The 17,405-nt window shown below is 42.5% G+C and overlaps 1 protein-coding gene across 1 annotated transcript in view; it reads left to right on the top strand.

Moving 5' to 3' along the window:
* The window catches only part of BRMS1L (BRMS1 like transcriptional repressor), a 41,722-nt gene extending 30,090 nt beyond the window's left edge, over positions 1-11,632 (top strand). Inside the window, exons 5-10 of the mRNA XM_040969126.1 lie at positions 499-595; positions 1,831-1,914; positions 3,143-3,207; positions 3,896-3,935; positions 8,085-8,211; positions 10,886-11,632. Of these exons, the coding sequence (XP_040825060.1) occupies positions 499-595; positions 1,831-1,914; positions 3,143-3,207; positions 3,896-3,935; positions 8,085-8,211; positions 10,886-11,003 (531 nt within the window). The 3' untranslated portion in view covers positions 11,004-11,632. The remainder of the gene's footprint in view (positions 1-498; positions 596-1,830; positions 1,915-3,142; positions 3,208-3,895; positions 3,936-8,084; positions 8,212-10,885) is intronic.
* Positions 11,633-17,405: the final 5,773 nt, after the last annotated feature.

Below are 17,405 nucleotides of genomic sequence, written 5' to 3'. Positions count from 1 at the left end.
TAAGCTCAAATACCTTCTCTCCTAACCAATATAACCCTACGTGTATAAAGTCTGATGCCCCTGATAATCTTCGGTTTTGACCATCAGTCAGGGTCCACGCGTGTTATTATCGGCTCCGTGCACCAAGTCCATCGCTGCGGGACAGCGACATACATAACAATACATAACAATACATGTCCTTCATTACAGTGACAGGTAACACCTGCTTATATTAAAAAGTGGCCAGGGAAATTTTCTGTGAGTTTCTATTAAGTATATATTTACCTCATTATCACATATAATTTTAGATGTTTTTAAGCAAAATGTAATTGCATGCAGTGAAATGTATGTTTTGCTCTATGTTTTCTATGTTTGCTCTATGTTTTCTAGCTTTATTTCTTTAAGAGTTTTAAGTTGAACTTAAAACTCTTAAAAATGTCACAGTGCTTTGAGAGTAAGTTACATGTCCCTCTTAGTTTACTCTTGTTTCTACCTAGATATGGTTTTTTTTCCCTCCAGAGTGAGAAGCTTTTGTTATATGATACAGTGCAGAGTGAGCTGGAGGAGAAGATCCGAAGGCTGGAAGAGGACAGGCACAGCATCGACATTACCTCAGGTAGGGACCAGGTGGGTCTGGCACACATGATGACACCAAGCTCTTGACGTACTCCACAGCGTGAGCATCTCTTACTGGGAATGCTTGGGGATATTTACTTATAGTTTGGAGATAACTTTGAAAGTCTAAACATAAATCCATTTATGTTTCATATACAACTTCTGTGTAGCGTGAAGTAACTTCCTATGGTATTTCTGATTTGCCTGTGTTGTGACTTTGACCAGTCACATGAAGTAAGGGTGGAATTTTCTGCTTGCATCGTCATGTTAGCACTCAGAAGAAAAGTTTGGGATTTTGGATTTTTGGATGAGCATTGCTCAGCCCGCAGTACTCCATGAGATCCTAGTCTTCCGATGCAGATGTTAGGTATTGTCTGAACAGAGAAGAAGGGGAGGCTGCCGAAAAACTTGATGTGAACCTGCTTGGCTTGAGCTCATGCTTTAGAAAGACAAACGCCTGGAGCTGGTGAACAGAGTGTGGCAGGACTGACGGACAGTGTGAGCAGACAGCAGTGAGGTACTTTCTTCCTGCTGAGCCTTGGGAGGCTCGCGTGGGAGCGGATACAGCCTTTCACTTGGGCTCAGGCCTAGGACAATGAGCACAAGTGATAGGGATGGAGGCTTTTCCTCAGAAAAATAAGAAGGTGCATAAAGTAGGTTGGCGCAATGTGTAATTTGCTTTTTTCCAGGGTTATGATGGAGAGGTTTTCTGCATCCAGCATAAGGCTTAGTAGGTTACCTGAGGTTCTTGCATCTGTTTAATTTTATCTTTTGTAATTTCATTTCCTTGGTGTAGAGGGGTATGGTGGACTCGGATGAGCCGAGGCTTGATGCCGGGGTCCCTGTCCTGGTTACTGGGTGACCAGGGAGAGTTGCTGAGCTTTTCTGAGCTGACCTCCTTGTCAACAAGAAGTAGTCAGAACGTCTACCTTCAAGATAAAGACGAAAATTAGGGGAGACAGTGCATGTAACACATACTTTACAAAGTGTCTGACATGTGCCCATCAGTTATCAGCAAGTGCCACATTGATTTATGATTTTAAGAAGCAGAGAAAAATTTGTAAGTGCTGTATACAGCTGCTCACAAAGTGAAACAGTCTTGTATGTATGCAACGCCATTAGTGAAATTGTGTAGTTTCATACTTGAATAGGTAGCCACTATGATACTGTAGTTTATAGTCTCTTTTCCTCCTTTGTCACCATAAATGTAATGTTTAATTTTTATTTGTCTGCCAGAGCTGTGGAATGATGAGCTGCAGTCAAGAAAGAAGAGGAAGGACCCGTTTAGTCCCGACAAGAAGAAGCCCGTTGTTGTCTCGGATATCCTTTGTCAGGCGCTCTGCTGTGCTTTTCTCCCTTGCCTACGTTTCTACAGTATGTGTACTTTGCCAGCTTTTATTAGTACATTTTGACTTTAAAAAAACGTAGAAGATGACTTACTAAATGGATTGAGGGCAGAAGAAATCATTTACTAGAAGAATGGTGGGGGAGGAGAGGAAATTTACTCTTGATCTCAAGTTTGAGCACTTGAGCCCGCGGTGTGGCTGTCCGCGGGCAGTGAGGATGCCTCGGTTTGATGTCCAGTTCTGTCCTGACTCCAGCTTCCTGCCAGTGTGAGCCTTGGGAGGCAGCAGGGGAGGGCTCAAGTGCTGGACCCGTGGGCTGAGCTCAGGTCGCAGCCCTGGCCGTCTCAGATGCTTGGGGGTAGAGAACCAGTGGATGGAAGCTCTCTACTTTTGTCTCTCTCTCAAGAAAGAACAAAGTATACCTGTGTCTATATGCATTTTCATAAAGTTATAAGGTGTTAGAAGTTAAATGACTGTATAATGACTTAGTTCTCATGTGTACTTCTATTTTAAAGATTTTAATTTTATTTTTATTGGAAAGTCAGATATAAAGAGAGGACGAGAAACAGAGAGAAAGATCTTCTATCCATTGATTCACTCCCCAACTGGCCGCAACGGCCAGAGCTGTGTCAATCTGAAGCCAGGAACACGGAGCCTCTTCCAGATCTCCCACCTGGGTGCAGGGTCCCAAGGCTTTGGGCCGTCCTCTACTGCTTTCCCAGGCCACAAGCAGGGAGCTGGATGGGAAATGAGGCTGCTGGGATTAGAACTGGCACCCATATGGGATCCCAGCGTGTGTATGGTAAGAACTTTAGCCACTAGGCTACCATGCCAGGCCCGCCTGTGTACTTTAAAAACATTTTAATATTTCTGAAATTGGAACATCTTTAAATTAAACTACTGTATGTATTCAATCTCAGCATTCCTTATGGAATGTTCCCCCTTGTCTTTGTCTTTTCCTCTCCACCTTAGAAAGCAAGTATAGTTAAGGATTTCATAGACTTGAGGGAATGTGGTTATGACCTTATAAGTGTACACACACACGATATTTATTCTAATATGAAGAATCATTTGGAATCAGAATACAATATAACAAAGGATTATCTTGCTAAACCCTTGTTTCCTTCTCTGAAAAAATAAATGTTGGAAATATGGTTCAGAGTGTGATATCTTTGCAGCTAAATTGACCTTGACCTTTCAACGCCCATATATAGTGTATATGCTACAAGATCTTGACATTCTGGAAGACTGGACAACAATCAGGAAGGTATGAGGAGAAAGCAGTGCGCAAATGTACATATCTGTCGTCTACTTTCTAGAGTGTAGCTATTCACTGGTACATCAAACTTGATACTTGTTGAATATGCTTTGCTTTTACATTTTCTCGAAGACAGCTAATACTATTACAGATAACAGCAGTCTGTAATGATACTTCATGAATTAGGGACATGCCAGTGGTCTGTATTTTCTTAATGTATGCATGATTACAGAAAAGTGTTTGTTCATTTTGCCCCAAATAATACCACCATTTTTTGCCTAATCCTTAGCTTTGTGGTAGGTCATGGAAAACACTGGATGGATATTTGGTGCAAGAACAAAAATGAGCATTTAATCCCAGTGTTTCTTGTGTTTTGTCACATTTGAGAATTACAGGCTTTTTGTGCTTGGTTGAGAGTTGAGACTCATTTTCCTTATTATATTTTTCCATTTTTATAAGCTTCCTAGCTGAGAGAGTGTTATTTCAGATGTTGATAATACTTCCAGGAGAAATGGTTCTTTTTTATTACATTCTATTTGGCCTTAGACTTTAAAAATTTGTTGAAGCAGCTGGTGGTTAGATTTTACTGTTTTAATATTTGTGCTTATTAGTAGTGTTGTATTTCTTAAATGAATACCAAAATATATTTTCAGTCAAAACTCAATTTGTTTGTATCTTTCTCCCACTTTCTCCGAAGGCAATGGCTACGCTGGGTCCACACAGAGTGAAAACAGAACGTGAGTCTGGGTTGAGGAGGACTGGCCCTGCAGGGTTGATCAGTTGTCTGCATCCTCAGGCGTTCCTGTGAGGGTTTTCTTTCGTCTTTAATCACTCTGCCTGAAATGAGCAGGAATTCCTCTGACGACTTTTGTGTGAAAGTTTTAAAACTTTTGAATATAGAATATTTCTTCTTTTGGTGTTCAGCTATACTGTTATTAGCCGTATCAGGTCAGAAATCCAATATTCAGTCTTCATTGAATTTTTTGGGCCCGGTAATTCTTTTTTTTTTTTTTTTTAATCTTAGGAGGTTTATTCCAGCGGGGCAGGGAAAGGGGAAGTGGGGGGAGGGAGGAGAGGCTGGAAGGAGGAGAGAGAGTTAGAGAAGAGCAAAGAAGAGCGAGCCTGGTGATTCTTTAGGGGGTGATATTTGGAATTCCTAGCTGGGCTCCTGGCAGGTGTGAACCTGCTGAAATTATGCAGTTTCTTCAGGTTGCATATTTTCTGAATTCATCCATTACCAAGATTTACATATTCCAGTCGACTTTAGTAAATTTGACACCGAGTTATACTTTTTTGATTTTTTTTCCTCATTCTGAAAAGCTGTTTTGTTACAAAACATCACAATGTACAACAAAGCACAGGCATAGAAAACCAAGACTCATATCTATGAAGAAAAGAAGTAGCAAGTTAAATTAACAAGATATTTAAAAAGTGATGGAGGAGGGAGAGGAATCAGGTGGGGACAGATAAAAGATAATTTTAACAATAAGCTTGCCAGCTTAACTAGCATTTGTCTTTTGTTTGAGATCTAGCTGCATTCATATAAAAAGTGTAGTGAAAACTATTTTGTGATTTCATTTTGAAATTATAGCATATGACTAAGATATTTTGAATATAAGCTTGTTTGTACGCCAGGCAATCTCCAGAAACTCACTTAGTAGTTGCTTTTAAAAAGAAATTGTACCTCTATTCTGATGTTGTTGAGTTGACCAGTAAAATTAAAGGCTATAGGCCAGAAAGCCAAGTGTGAAATGAAAAGAGGAGAACCTTCCCTAACTATTTGGGTACAATAAAAAAACATGTAAGTACCAACTTAATTTTTTCAACAGTGTAATAAATCCTAATTAGATGGCAGATAAGATCTACGGAAGATAATAGAGTACCAACAATATGATAAAATTAAGACAGTGAGGGCCTGGCATGGTAGCCTAGTGGCTAAAGTCCTTGCCTTGCATGTCTACCAGGATTCATATGGGTGCCAGTTCTAATCCCGGTAGCCCTGCTTACTGTGCAGCTCCCTGCTTGTGGCCTGGGAAAGCAGTCAAGGACAGCCCAAAGCCTTGGGACCCTGCACCTGCATGGGAGACCCAGAATGGAGCTCCTGACTCCTGGCTTTGGATTGGCTCAGCTCTGGCTGTTGCGGCCAGTTGGGAAGTGAAATCATTGGACGGAAGATCTTCCTCTCTGTCTCGCTTCCTCTGTATATTTGACTTTGCAATAAAAATAAATAAATTTTTAAGAAAAAGAAGAGAATATGAAACAGTAAATGGAATAATTCAAGTGTAAAGTAAAACATCATAATTTATGAATGTGGAAGTCAATATAATTATTATATTTTGCTTTATAAACATCACATCATAGCCAAACAGGTTAACAGCATTATAAAATTACATCTACAGTTGTTTTTGCTGTTTTCGCACAACTAAATGTGTTTACTGTTACTACTTTCAACAATAACTTGTAAATTTGTTTACATAATAGTAAGTCAGTAGCTTTCCTCCAGACTTTTCTGAGTATAAGTAGCAGCAACAAAAGTAAAGTATGTGTTAAAGATTCTACTAAAGATACTTAGTCATTTGTTCATGGCCTCTACATTGAAGACTTATGGGAATTTTTCTAAGTAACTTTTGAATCCAACCCCCCCGCCCCACTAACTCTCTGTTGGAGGAAGTATCGTCTTTGAAATAATAAATAAGTTGTAGAGTAATTAATATTCTACAACTCAAAAGTGGTTCACAAGACTGTCAACATAATGACTAATTTCAGTCGTTCTCCCAAATACGTCCTGTTTCCGTTTTCTAGACGATGGTTCTTGAATATAATGAACATTTAGTTACATCAGTTTCCCATCAGTCTAGCAAAACTACGTAATGGTGACTATGTCAGCCAGTGCCCCAGGTCGGCAGGAGGGTCTTGCACCGATGGCTCCCAAGGCTTGTGCTGTGTCATTTTTCTCACCAGACCTAGTTCATGTTTGGTCTGAAGAGTCCCATTTTCTGTCTGGCCACTCGGAAGCTGGGCTTCCTATTTTTTAATGTCTGATTCCACTCTGACCATGCTCAGCTTCTCATCTGTAACCTGCTCTGTAGTGTCTTCTGTATGTTGCACGTTTAGGCAGGTGTTCAAGACCACGAAGAAGCTTTGTGTAGAATATTCTTGGCCTCTTGTGCAGGCTGGGCCGTGCAGCCACTCTCACGAGGCCAAGGGCGTTCTTCAGCAAACCCACGTGGCTGTCTTGATTGTGTTTTTTTAAACTCTGATCACTGCCGAAATTGTGACAGACGCTGGTATCAGTCTTCTTTGACCACGAATGGGTTTTGCTAATGTCTGTAAGGATGAGGAAGCTAGGTTTCCCATCAGTTTAGCAAAACTACATGTTTTTTTTTTTTAATAACATGTTCTAGTTACTAAAAGAGGGAATTTCTAGTCACATGCCAAGAGTTTATCTGGAAAAGATAAGATAATTTCCATCTTGTCTTTAACTCAAGGATTCCTGAGGATGGTCCCTGGGAATTCACCCTGCAGGGAAACAACTTTCAGGTTCTGAATTCCTTTGAGAGCCTCACTACTCTGTTATAGCAGGTTTTCCCCACACTACAGTTATTGTTAGAAGTTGCAACCTGTTTGCTTTCTTCAAAACACTTTTTGTACTTTTTTTATTTATTATTTACTTGCTTGTCTCCTGACTGGACTGTAAGTAGCACAAAAGCTTTTTTTTTTTAATACTTATTTTGAAAGAATTATAGACAGAGTGGTTGAAACAGAGAGCTCTTTCATCTGCTGATTCACTCCCCAGGTGGCCACGATGGCCCGGCTCAGACCAGGCCAAAGCTTGGGACCAGGAGCTTCTTCCAGGTCTCCCATGTGGGTGACAGAGCCCAAACACTTGGACCACCTTCTGGTGCTTTTCCCTGGCACATTAGAAGGAGCTGTGTTGCAAGCGGAACAGTTAGAACTTGAACTGGTGTCCATGTGGTGTGTAGGTGTTACAGGGGACAGCCCGGTAGCAGCCCCACACACAGGCTTTTGTTGCAATATTTTTTTTTCCCCAGTGTAGTTCTGTGTGTTTATGAAGTGCTCAGACATGATGTCTTGGGAGAGTATTTCGTGAACCCCATCTGCATACATGTGCTAAATATGATGGTGAGAAGAGGCGGGTCTCCTGCGGAGTGCTGAAGGCAGGATCATGTATGCGTCCGTCACCGCTGACGAGGGCAGTTACAGGTTCTCATGCTCCAGGAAACATAAAGTGGTGCTGATGGTCCACAGAGCCGGGGCTGCAGTGGCTGGGGAGGACTTCCCAGAGCAGGTGACATTTGATGGATGCAGAGGTATCAGAGTTGTGACATGCCTGTGACGATCTGTTTGTATCAAGGTCATTTTTTCCTTCCCCAGCATGAGTTTACTTGACTCATATAAAACCAATGCTGGGATTGAAAGTGGAATTTCTACTCAGCACAGTGCACTTTTGGCATTAAAGGCCTGGGGAATTCTCGGTATATGTAGTAAGCTCTGCATCTTTGAAAGTGTCAAGTGCTTGCAGAGGAGAAAACACAGAAAGCATAATTTTCCTTTGGAACTGTGGTGAATGGCGTTTGACAAACTTAAAATTGGCCTTAGGAGTTGATAATGCACCTGTTTCCCCACTCATCTTGTGAATAGGTGATTTCTTGCTCATTGTTTAGTAGGCTTTTGTTTTTAGGAATAATGAATTATATAAAGAATGTGAGACATCACATTGCTTTGTTTTTATTTGATATTAGTTTCTCTGTCTAAGACATGTCTTTCACATGTGTGCCTGGGTTGGTGTTCAGTCTTAGGATTGCGAGCCTTTTGCTCTCTGACGGTGTCTTAGTATTGTATCGGTGTCTGACCTGACCCCTTAGCCCCTGTGAAGCTGGAGAAGCATCTGCACAGTGCCAGATCTGAAGAAGGAAGACTGTATTATGATGGCGAATGGTATATACGCGGACAGACCATATGTATTGATAAAAAAGATGAATGTCCTACCAGGTAAGAAGCCGCCGTCATTTCAGTGTTAGAGTTTACGTCATGCTGTTCGTGGGGCTCATTACCTCCATGGTACATCACGTTGCCTGAGTCCTTTTCCAGTCGACACACGATTTGGTTACAACATGTGTGTGCTCAGGTGCTAATATGCATGCACCAGACTTCATATCAAATTCATGAATGCACTGGGACTGTTGGAAAAATACGGCTAGATAAATAATAGTCCTTTTGATTAATTCTTAACATAGAGAAATTATAATGATCCCCAAATAGTGACCTAAAGCCATCCTGTCATGAATGAACCCTTGCTCTTGGAGTGTTCATGGTAACATTTTGAATAAAAAGAATTTGTATCAGTTAAGGTAGGTAAGTAATATAAAAATTAATGAAAGCCATAATAGTAATTAAAGAAAAACTTGAGTATTGAGCATTGCCTTTTAAAAGTGTCAGTAATACTTCCAGGCTTACATGAAGTTTACACATTTATTTATATAGCATTGAAAATTTTATCCAAGGTGGCCTTTTGAAAGTATTTATGTTAATCACTGCTTTCATTTTCTCACTAGCGTCACATTTAATTCTGAATACGTTCCTAGAGTTAGAAAATACCCTTTTTCAGAGTTTAGTCTTGAACACTCATTTTCTAACTATGAGGCTTTCCATTGAATTATAGTAGCGTGCGGGAACATTGTGCATAGTAACTGTTGTCATAGACGCTCACAGATCGGTATAATAGTCCTAAATTATTCTTAGTTTATTGTTTTGGACATGTTTACTAGTGTAGTGGTTAAGAAAGATGATATAGTGTGAAAAAAAAACCCATAAATTAATTATTTTAGGAAACTTTCTATGTCAAGATTAGTCATGTCCAAAAGAACTGCTGTAAGTACAGTCAGTGGTGTGACACTGGGAATTGGGGATGAGTGTTGCAGAGATTTCCTGTAGCCAAGGCCAAGGTTGAGGGTGTAACACCACGTAAGTAAGGATTTCAAAGTGCCGTGGCGGGGTGGGGATAGAATTGGAACAGTGTGTTTTGACCAATTACATGTTGTTTAACGGTGGCAATGTGTTCTGAGAAATGCGTCCTTAGGCATTGTCATTGGGCAAGCATCTTAGAGTATGCTTACACCGAGCTGTGAGGTCTAAGGCAGACCCTTGGTGTGGTCCCTTGTACGCAGGAGACACATCCAAGGTGGGATGAAGGAGGCTGCTGTCAGTGTAGCATGGCTTCCTGTCTCACAGTAACCAAAAGGGGTTCACTGAAATATAATAATAAAAGATATAAAATAATAAAAGCAAGGATATTTCAAAAGGTTTACGGAAATAGAATGAAAGAAATAAGCTTATTTTGGTACATTTTTTAAAGATTTATGTATTGGAAAGGCGGTGACAAAGACGCAGAGAGAGAGGAAGAGGTTTTCCATCTCTTTCTTGGTTCACTCCCCAAGTGTCCACAGTAGTTAGATCTGTGTCAGGTCAAAGCCAGGAACCAGGAATGTTGGGGCCCAGGACCCCCAGGACCCCCAGGACCCCCAGGACTTGCACCATCTTCTGTAGCCTTCCCAGGCACGTTAGCAGGAAGATCGATGAAGCAAGGATTTGAACCTACGCTCTGATGTGCAATGAGGGTGACCCAAGCGGTGGCTTTACCTGGTGCCCTGCAAGTCCTGCTCCCCCAAATTTGTCAATTTGTGTGTGTGAGCGAGCTTTCAAAAGTTCATGGCAAATGTGTGTTGTGAAAACACCATGCATAGATTTCAAACTTTTTGACATCCAACTTACCCTTGAATTCCGTTTTTCAAGAACCTTTTAAAGTGCTCTTAGGCTAGATTGTTAACATGGTGTGTATTACCGAGGGCGTGTGCCACACCAAAGCTTGTACGTGCTGAGCTTGCCGGCAGCTGGTGGCGCTGAGGGTTTGCCTGCACCATCAGCATAGACCCGTGTGCAGTGCAGTGCTCTGCAGTGCAGTGCAGTGGGTGTCATCAGGCAAGAGAAAGGCTGGAGGTCCCATTGTAACCTCGCGGGGTGCCTGCTGTGCTCCCGGTCTGTCCCTCACAGAAAACTCATTATGCACTGTGTGTGACTGGAGTTCTCACAGAGAATAGATTTTACCAATGCTATTAAGCAAGGAGGCTTCCTGCTGTGTGTTGGTGAGCATCAGGTTTTTGATGGCAGTAGCGCGGACTTTTAGTGAATGGCAACCCTCCCCTAGCACCTATTGTTGCAGTCCAGCACTTTTTGTTTTTGAGCTGGTAATCTACAGTGAGGTGAGGAAATGGACACAACTGGAGGACAGCAAATTGAGTGAAATAAAGCAGATACCAAGGGCACATGCTGCCTGTCCTCCCTCGTGTATGGGAGTTAAAATTAAAAAGGGGGGAAAAAACCTGTGTCTGTATCCTGAAAGTGGCAGCTTTGTCAAATTTCTATGCTTTTGTTAAAACAGTGCTGAGCATGTTATACTGTTGTAGTCATAATGGTCTGTGATTGCTTTAAAATTTGTAGGAATGAATTGGTTATCTTTGCATTAAGTTGTTGTTCATAGCCCTTCCTATATTTCTGATAAACCAGGGTCTTTTTGATTTTTAACAAAGTAAAAATAAACAAAAAACAAAAATAAATGAGATGAATCATAGTGTAATTAATTCATTCTTTTTTTTTTTTTCCTTTTTAGTGCCATAATTACAACAATTAACCATGATGAAGTTTGGTTTAAGAGGCCTGACGGAAGCAAATCTAAGCTTTACATTTCACAGCTACAGAAAGGAAAATATTCAATTAAGCATTCGTAATCATGATTTAAGTGTTATCTAAACCTACCTTATTAGTGTTACAAAGTGTGATGTGCCATGGGAGTAAAAATCTCTGTTCAATAACTTCACATTCTCATTATACCGAGGCAGAATTTGTATTTGTAGGCAGTACTTTAAGTAGACCTCATATCGACGTTATTAGAAGAAACAGTAATAAAAGGTTAATCATGATCATTGCATTTGTTTGCTCTTAGGTCCCATGAACAGTATAGGTAGGGATTTCTTTCTAAATTCTTTTTTTAAAGGTTATACAAATATGTCTTATCTTTAGTGCACTATGATTATAAGTGTTCAAATTTTTTCCATATCTTTGTCGTTCTTTGTAAATAGGTGATAAAATGATTCCTATAAATGTTTTGTATTAGTAGATTAGTGTTGAATCACAATTGAGATTGAAACATATATATGTGAGTCTGTACATATGGGATCATCAGCTTATTTAGAACTGATGGCCTTACGTTACAATCTTGTTTTACCCAAAATGGAACTCGTGGGTTTGAGAGCTGAAAGGAGCACTTTTGTAGCATAGAGGCTTTCCTTTTCCTCTCCCTTGAGTGTGTGGTCGTTACCTGCTTTTTACAAGTTGTACTTCATTAGTAAAGTCAGTGTCACGTGATAACATACTTTGACCTGTGTTTCCTGTGACCCCGTAGAGGGCGGGCCTTTATACCTGGTATTTATGATGCGGTGTGTAAGTGGACATTAACTGGCAGTATTGTGGTGCTTGCTGTACATGTCTGATTTTTTGGAAACAGATTTTTAGGAAGTGTTTTTCCAGAGGTGAAGCTTGGTCCTTACCTGATTTGATTCCTATGGTCAAATAGACAGAGGTAGTCTCCTTGAATCTGTTCCCAACTTTATTATTTTTTATCTCTGGTGTTTCTGTACATTAAGGCCCTTCAGTGCAATTTGGAAAATGTGCTCCCGTCCCCTAGCCACATTCAACATTAACTTCCAGAGCCTCAGGAAGCGCACGAAGCGTCGAGACCCTGATTACGGCAGCACTGTGGGCGGTAGCATGTGTTCAGGGTGCAAGCAAGCCAAGTATTCCTGGTGGCCTTGTGCACTTTAATTCCCATTACAGTGAGACTTTCGAGGTCGAGGGAGAAATCCACCTGTGAACACTTAGCGCAGGAAGAGCTGCACGATTCCGTTTGTTTTCTTACCATTTACCTCTGCAAACCTCGGGTGAAGATCACTACTTCCCGGTTGCCAAATTTTAAAACATTTGACTGCTGAAATGCAACATCAGCTAAGTTATGCTACTTCGTTCTCTTTCTAATTGACCTTAGCAAATGTACAGAATGTCATAACCCAGTAGTCTTTGACAGTACTTATGTATACAATGTTTGATAAGCATTTTTAATAAGATTTGTATTTTTAAATTTAGTATATAATAAAAAGATGTGTTGAAGTGTCCTTTCTAGTGTCTTGAATTACTGATGTGTGCTCAGTTCTTTCATTCTTTAATTTTTAAAAAGAATCTTTTTATTTACTTGGAAGACAGAAACAGGGAGAGATCTTCTCTGTGCTGATTCATTCACACAAATAGCCGCAACAGTCAGTTTGGGCCAGGCTGAAGCATGGAGCCCGGGACTCCCTCAGGGCCGCCCATAGGTACTTGGGCTGCCGTCTGAGTGGGGTTAGCAGGAAGCTGGATAGGAAAAGGAGCTGGGATACTGGTATTGCTAACAGGGCTTAGTCCAGTGAGTCACAATGCTAGGCCCTCTTTTATTCTCTGTAACCTGTGCATTTCAAAAAGAATTTGAGCCACGTTACATTAATAGATGTAACCTACTAACTGTATTAATAAATGCTTGACTTATGCTTTCCTAAGCCATCCATCATCCATCTTCTGTTGTGGTATATTCAGGTGCTCCAGACTTAAGTTATCCTTATTTTACAAATAAACAAGCATAATATAATGCTGTTAAGGTTTCAGAAAGCATGCCTCACTCAGATTAAAGCACCACAAAACATATTTTGCTACTGGCATATTGCCTTCGGATGTCCTGTCATAGGTTCAATTTAGAAAAATTGGGATGTGGCAGCTGCTTCTGCTGCTGTTTATGGCCAACTTCTGTTTCTGAGTCAATTCCAGAGATTGTTTTTATCACAGTTCTCAGTTCTCTCTCTCTCTCTCTCTTTTTTTAACTTTTGGATGGAAGATCTTTTTGACTCTTCTATATGTAATTGTGATATGCCTTTCCATTACCTTTAAATAAGGTAACAGGAGCCAGTGTGGTAGCCTAGTGGCTAAATTCCTCACCTTGCATGTTCCGGTTCTAATCCTGGCTGTCCCACTTCCCATCCAGCTCCCTGTTTGTGGCCTGGGAAAGCAGTCGAGGTGGCCCACGGCCTTGGGACCCTGCATCTGCATGGGAGACGTGGAAGAGCTCCTGGCTCCTGGCTTCAGATCAGTTCAACTTAGCTCCAGCCATTGTGGCCACTTGGGGAGTGAACCAGTGGACAGGGAGAGATCTTTCTTGTCTCCTTTTCTCTCTATAAATCTGACTTTCCAATAAAAAATAAGCAAATTTTTTTTTTTTTTAATAAGGTAAAGGAGAACAAATCAGTGTATGTCAGGTGCTTAGAGCAATACTTACTACCTGATCAGTTCTATGGAAAAGCTATGTGACTGTTTTGACGTATCGCCTCTCTGTCATTCAGTCCTGTAGATCCTAACTCAGGAACGTTTCAGGACATTGCCCTCTGGGCTCCCACTGGGGCTGCCCTAGTTGGAGTCTCATGTAGTCTACTGCAGTGATTGGACTGCCTCAACTGGTCTTGTCTTTTCTCTGTATGACAGTTTTTAGAATTCTAAAGACCGGAACTGATTTTCCCCCGCTTAACCTCCTGGAGAACTCCAATTCTGTTGCCTGCCGACCACTCTAACCTACTATTTACACGAAACCATGCTTTGATCTGACTGCATGGTCCTGATGAAAACGTCTGTTTCTTGAATCCTCCGCCATTCTTGGTTCCTACTGGTTGGGTTGGGTGGGCATATGACTCGGATTGCCCCCACAATGAGAATATCTTCTGGGGAATCTTTCAAATAAACTATGGACATAGTCTCCTTTTTGCATTGAAACCGAGGCTGTTAAGTTTAGGAATTACAGGCATGTATAAGTCATGCCCCGTGGAGTGAGCTGAAGGGATGGAGAGACTGCAATTTCATAGCATTTAATTCATATCACCTACACTCCAGTCTTATTTATAATACGCAGGTCTTCTAATAATTATCCCTTTCTCTAAATTATTTTGAGCTGGTTTTATATTTTTTTAAAGATTGATTTATTTTTATTGGAAAGGCAGATAGGGTTTACAGAGGAAAGAAGAGACAGAAAGATGGTTCCATCTGCTGGTTCATTGCTCAAATGGCTGCAATGGCCGGAGCTGAGCCCATCCAAATCCAGGTGCCAGGAGCTTCTTCAGGGTCTCCCACATGGACACAGGGTCCCAGGGCTTTTGGACATCCTTTTGTTGTGCTGGATTTTGAGATCCCCAGAAAATCAAGTCTAAAGTAGGTGCTAACGCATAAAGGGCAGTTTATTCAGGTTAACCTAGGTCTCTCAGCCATCCCCCCACCCCCAGCCCAGCAGGGCTGGGTGGGGGAGGGGCAGATGCAGCAGGAACAGCAAGGCAGAAAAAAAAGCTTGAAAAAAAGGTTGAACAGCACAGGGTTCTTAAACATTTCAGGCCAATTCCATATAATTACACAGTCACGACTGGTCAGTTTGTTAACTTTCAAAAAGAGCAAGTTGGCAGGCTTCTATTGGTGGGTTTGAAGCAAGCAACTTTCAACAAGTACGAACTGATGAGCTACAGGGCAGTGGGTCTTACATGAGGGACCCCCTTCCTGAGGAGTGCTCTGCCTACGCGACCTGCCGGCTGTCACGTAGGCTGCCAGGCCTGGAGTTCACAGCCCCCAGCCAAGCAAGTAAGGCAGAAATCACAGAAGCAGAAAACACCTAGGTTCTTCACTCTTCTGCTTTCCCAGGTCACAAACAGGGAGATGGGTGGGAAGTATAGCAGATGGCACCATTATGGGATGCTGGCAGCACAGAGTAGAGGACTAGCCTGTTGAGTCATGTTGCTGCCTCCTTGTTTTTTGAAGAGTCATTTGAAAGAGGGAGCAACAGAGAGAGAACTTCCACCTGCTGGTTCACCCCCAAGATGGCCGCAATAGCCAGGGAGCAAGGAGCCAGGAGCTTCATCCAGGTCCTGCACACGGTGGCGGGGATCCTATAGTGTGGGGTTGGGATGCGGGCTGAGTGTCAGGGACTTATTCTTAGCAACAGTAGTGCTGGAAGGTTATCAAAGATAAATAGTAAAATAGTGTTTAAAGGTAAGATAAGTCAAGCAAATAATAGTAGTAAGAATACATGGGTGCTAAGCAGTGATAAGGGAGTTTCTTAACCGATAGCATAACCGCTACATTTGGCTTCTGTGTTCGTTGCTTGGCTTTGCTGCATAAAGAACAGGACTGACGCCATGATAGGCCTAAGGTCAGGGAGTAGGCCTAAGTCTCACTTCACTTCAAAGTTTCATTATCCTCAGAGTGATGGAGTGGGCAGGGGGCAACGACCTTGGAGATGGGCCAATCAAGGGGCATCCACACATCTGCAAATGGCATGTGGTCTGATCTGGTACGGGTTGCACGGGAATGTGGCCTACAGTGGTATAAGTTATACATGACCAAGATAAAGACTGCACAGCCTGCTGGAGACGTGTTGTACGTGACTAAGAGGGGGTGAAAATGGTCCGCAAGAGATAAGCAGGGTCCTTGTCAAGATGCTACTGCGTTGGATGAGACTCGGACCCTAGCTCGAGCTGGCAATTAAGTTTCTTTGCTATTGCATTGTTGCATGTGGAACTTGTCTGTCCGTGGTTCGGGGGCCTTTTGGACCTAACAGTCCAAACGCTTTGGCCATCTTCCTCAGCTTTTTCCAGGCCATTAGCAGAGTTGAATTGGAAGTGGAGCAGCCAGAAGATGAACTGACACTCTATGGGATGCCTGAGCTCCAGATGGCTGTGCCGCAATGCCAACCCCTGGGTCTTAGATTCTTGTAACATTTATAGTGATCAGCAGACTTCCTGTTTTTGTTGATTTTCTTTGTGGGAAATTGCCCCTGGGTCTCTGCCTGCTATCCGGTGGGCATTACCGAGGGCTTATCTGCCCTGGTTTAAGGTGTAACTTCCAACCCTGTATACCTCCGATGTGATTGGAAGGTCAACTACCTGAAAACCCCTCCCTTACCCTAGACCTTTATAAACCTGGAATTTGAGCTGAATTAAACGGACTGTCCTCACCAGTGTGTCCCTGGTGGTTCTTATGGCCAGAGAGCACCGTTGCCTTACCCTCGGTGGCCTTGGGGCCTGCTGGCAGGACACTAAACCCTGAGCTTCTTTCTTGCAACTCATAACAAAAATTTCTAATTTCACTACAATTCTAGGAAACATAAGGCTATCATTTAGTTGCAAATGCACCTGCGAGAAAGAAAAAGCTGTTCCTGACCCCTCAGCAGCAGCCTGGCCCCCCCAACTAGGCCTCAGTGTCCTGTTACACAGCAGCCTCAGCAGGGTACCCTGTGACTGTGATGCTCTGAGAAAACAGAAGATCCTGCCCTGGGACCCTGTGATCTTGTCCCAACAAAAGCAAGGTCAGAGGGCCATCCACAGAAGGACTCGGCACTCTGAGTCCAGGCTGGTGCGGAGGCCTGCTTCAGCACTTTAGCCTCATTTCATCTCTTCTGCTTCATAGATAAGACTAAGCGAGCCAGTCACGGCAGGTCCCCCATTCCCTAACAGCTGGCCTTCCAGAACAAAGCTTCCTTCATTCCACCCCACTCCAAAGTCTCCTGATACAAACTCTGACGCCCCGAGGTGCTTTCCCGCACCCAGCAGGTGCTGCTCCCTCACTGCGCTGTCAGAGACACCCAGATTGCTTCACCTGCAGGGTGGTCCTCCTGTCTTTAGTTGGAGGATATTGACACATGGAATATTTCCAACAGTTTGGTGGGGGAGGTGTTGGGTTCAGCAGTTTAGACCTGCCTGAGGTGTCTCTGTTCTGTATTGGAGTGCCTGGGTTCTAGTCCTGGTTCTTCCCTTGACTTCACCTGTCCGCCTGCCTGCAGGTACACAGCCTGGGAGGCAGCAGGGATCGCTCAGGTCCTTGGCTCCCTGCCACTGTGTGGGAGGTCCCGCCTGAGTTCCCAGTTTCCTGGTTTCAGGTTGTCCCTTCTCTAGCTGTTGTTGGCAATTGGGGGAGTGAACCAGCAGGTGGGCAATCTCTCTTACCCCTTTCTTTCTTTCACATAAAACAAATAAGTCAATAAGCATTTTTTTTTAAAATTTTTGGGAAGATTTATTCTAAAG

Source organism: Ochotona curzoniae, unplaced genomic scaffold (assembly GCF_017591425.1).
Source record: "Ochotona curzoniae isolate NIBS_2020 unplaced genomic scaffold, NIBS_Ocur_1.0 scaffold_4701, whole genome shotgun sequence".
Lineage (NCBI taxonomy): Eukaryota > Metazoa > Chordata > Mammalia > Lagomorpha > Ochotonidae > Ochotona > Ochotona curzoniae.
Note: the sequence above shows the minus strand (reverse complement) of the source record. Positions and strands in the feature narration are given on the sequence as shown.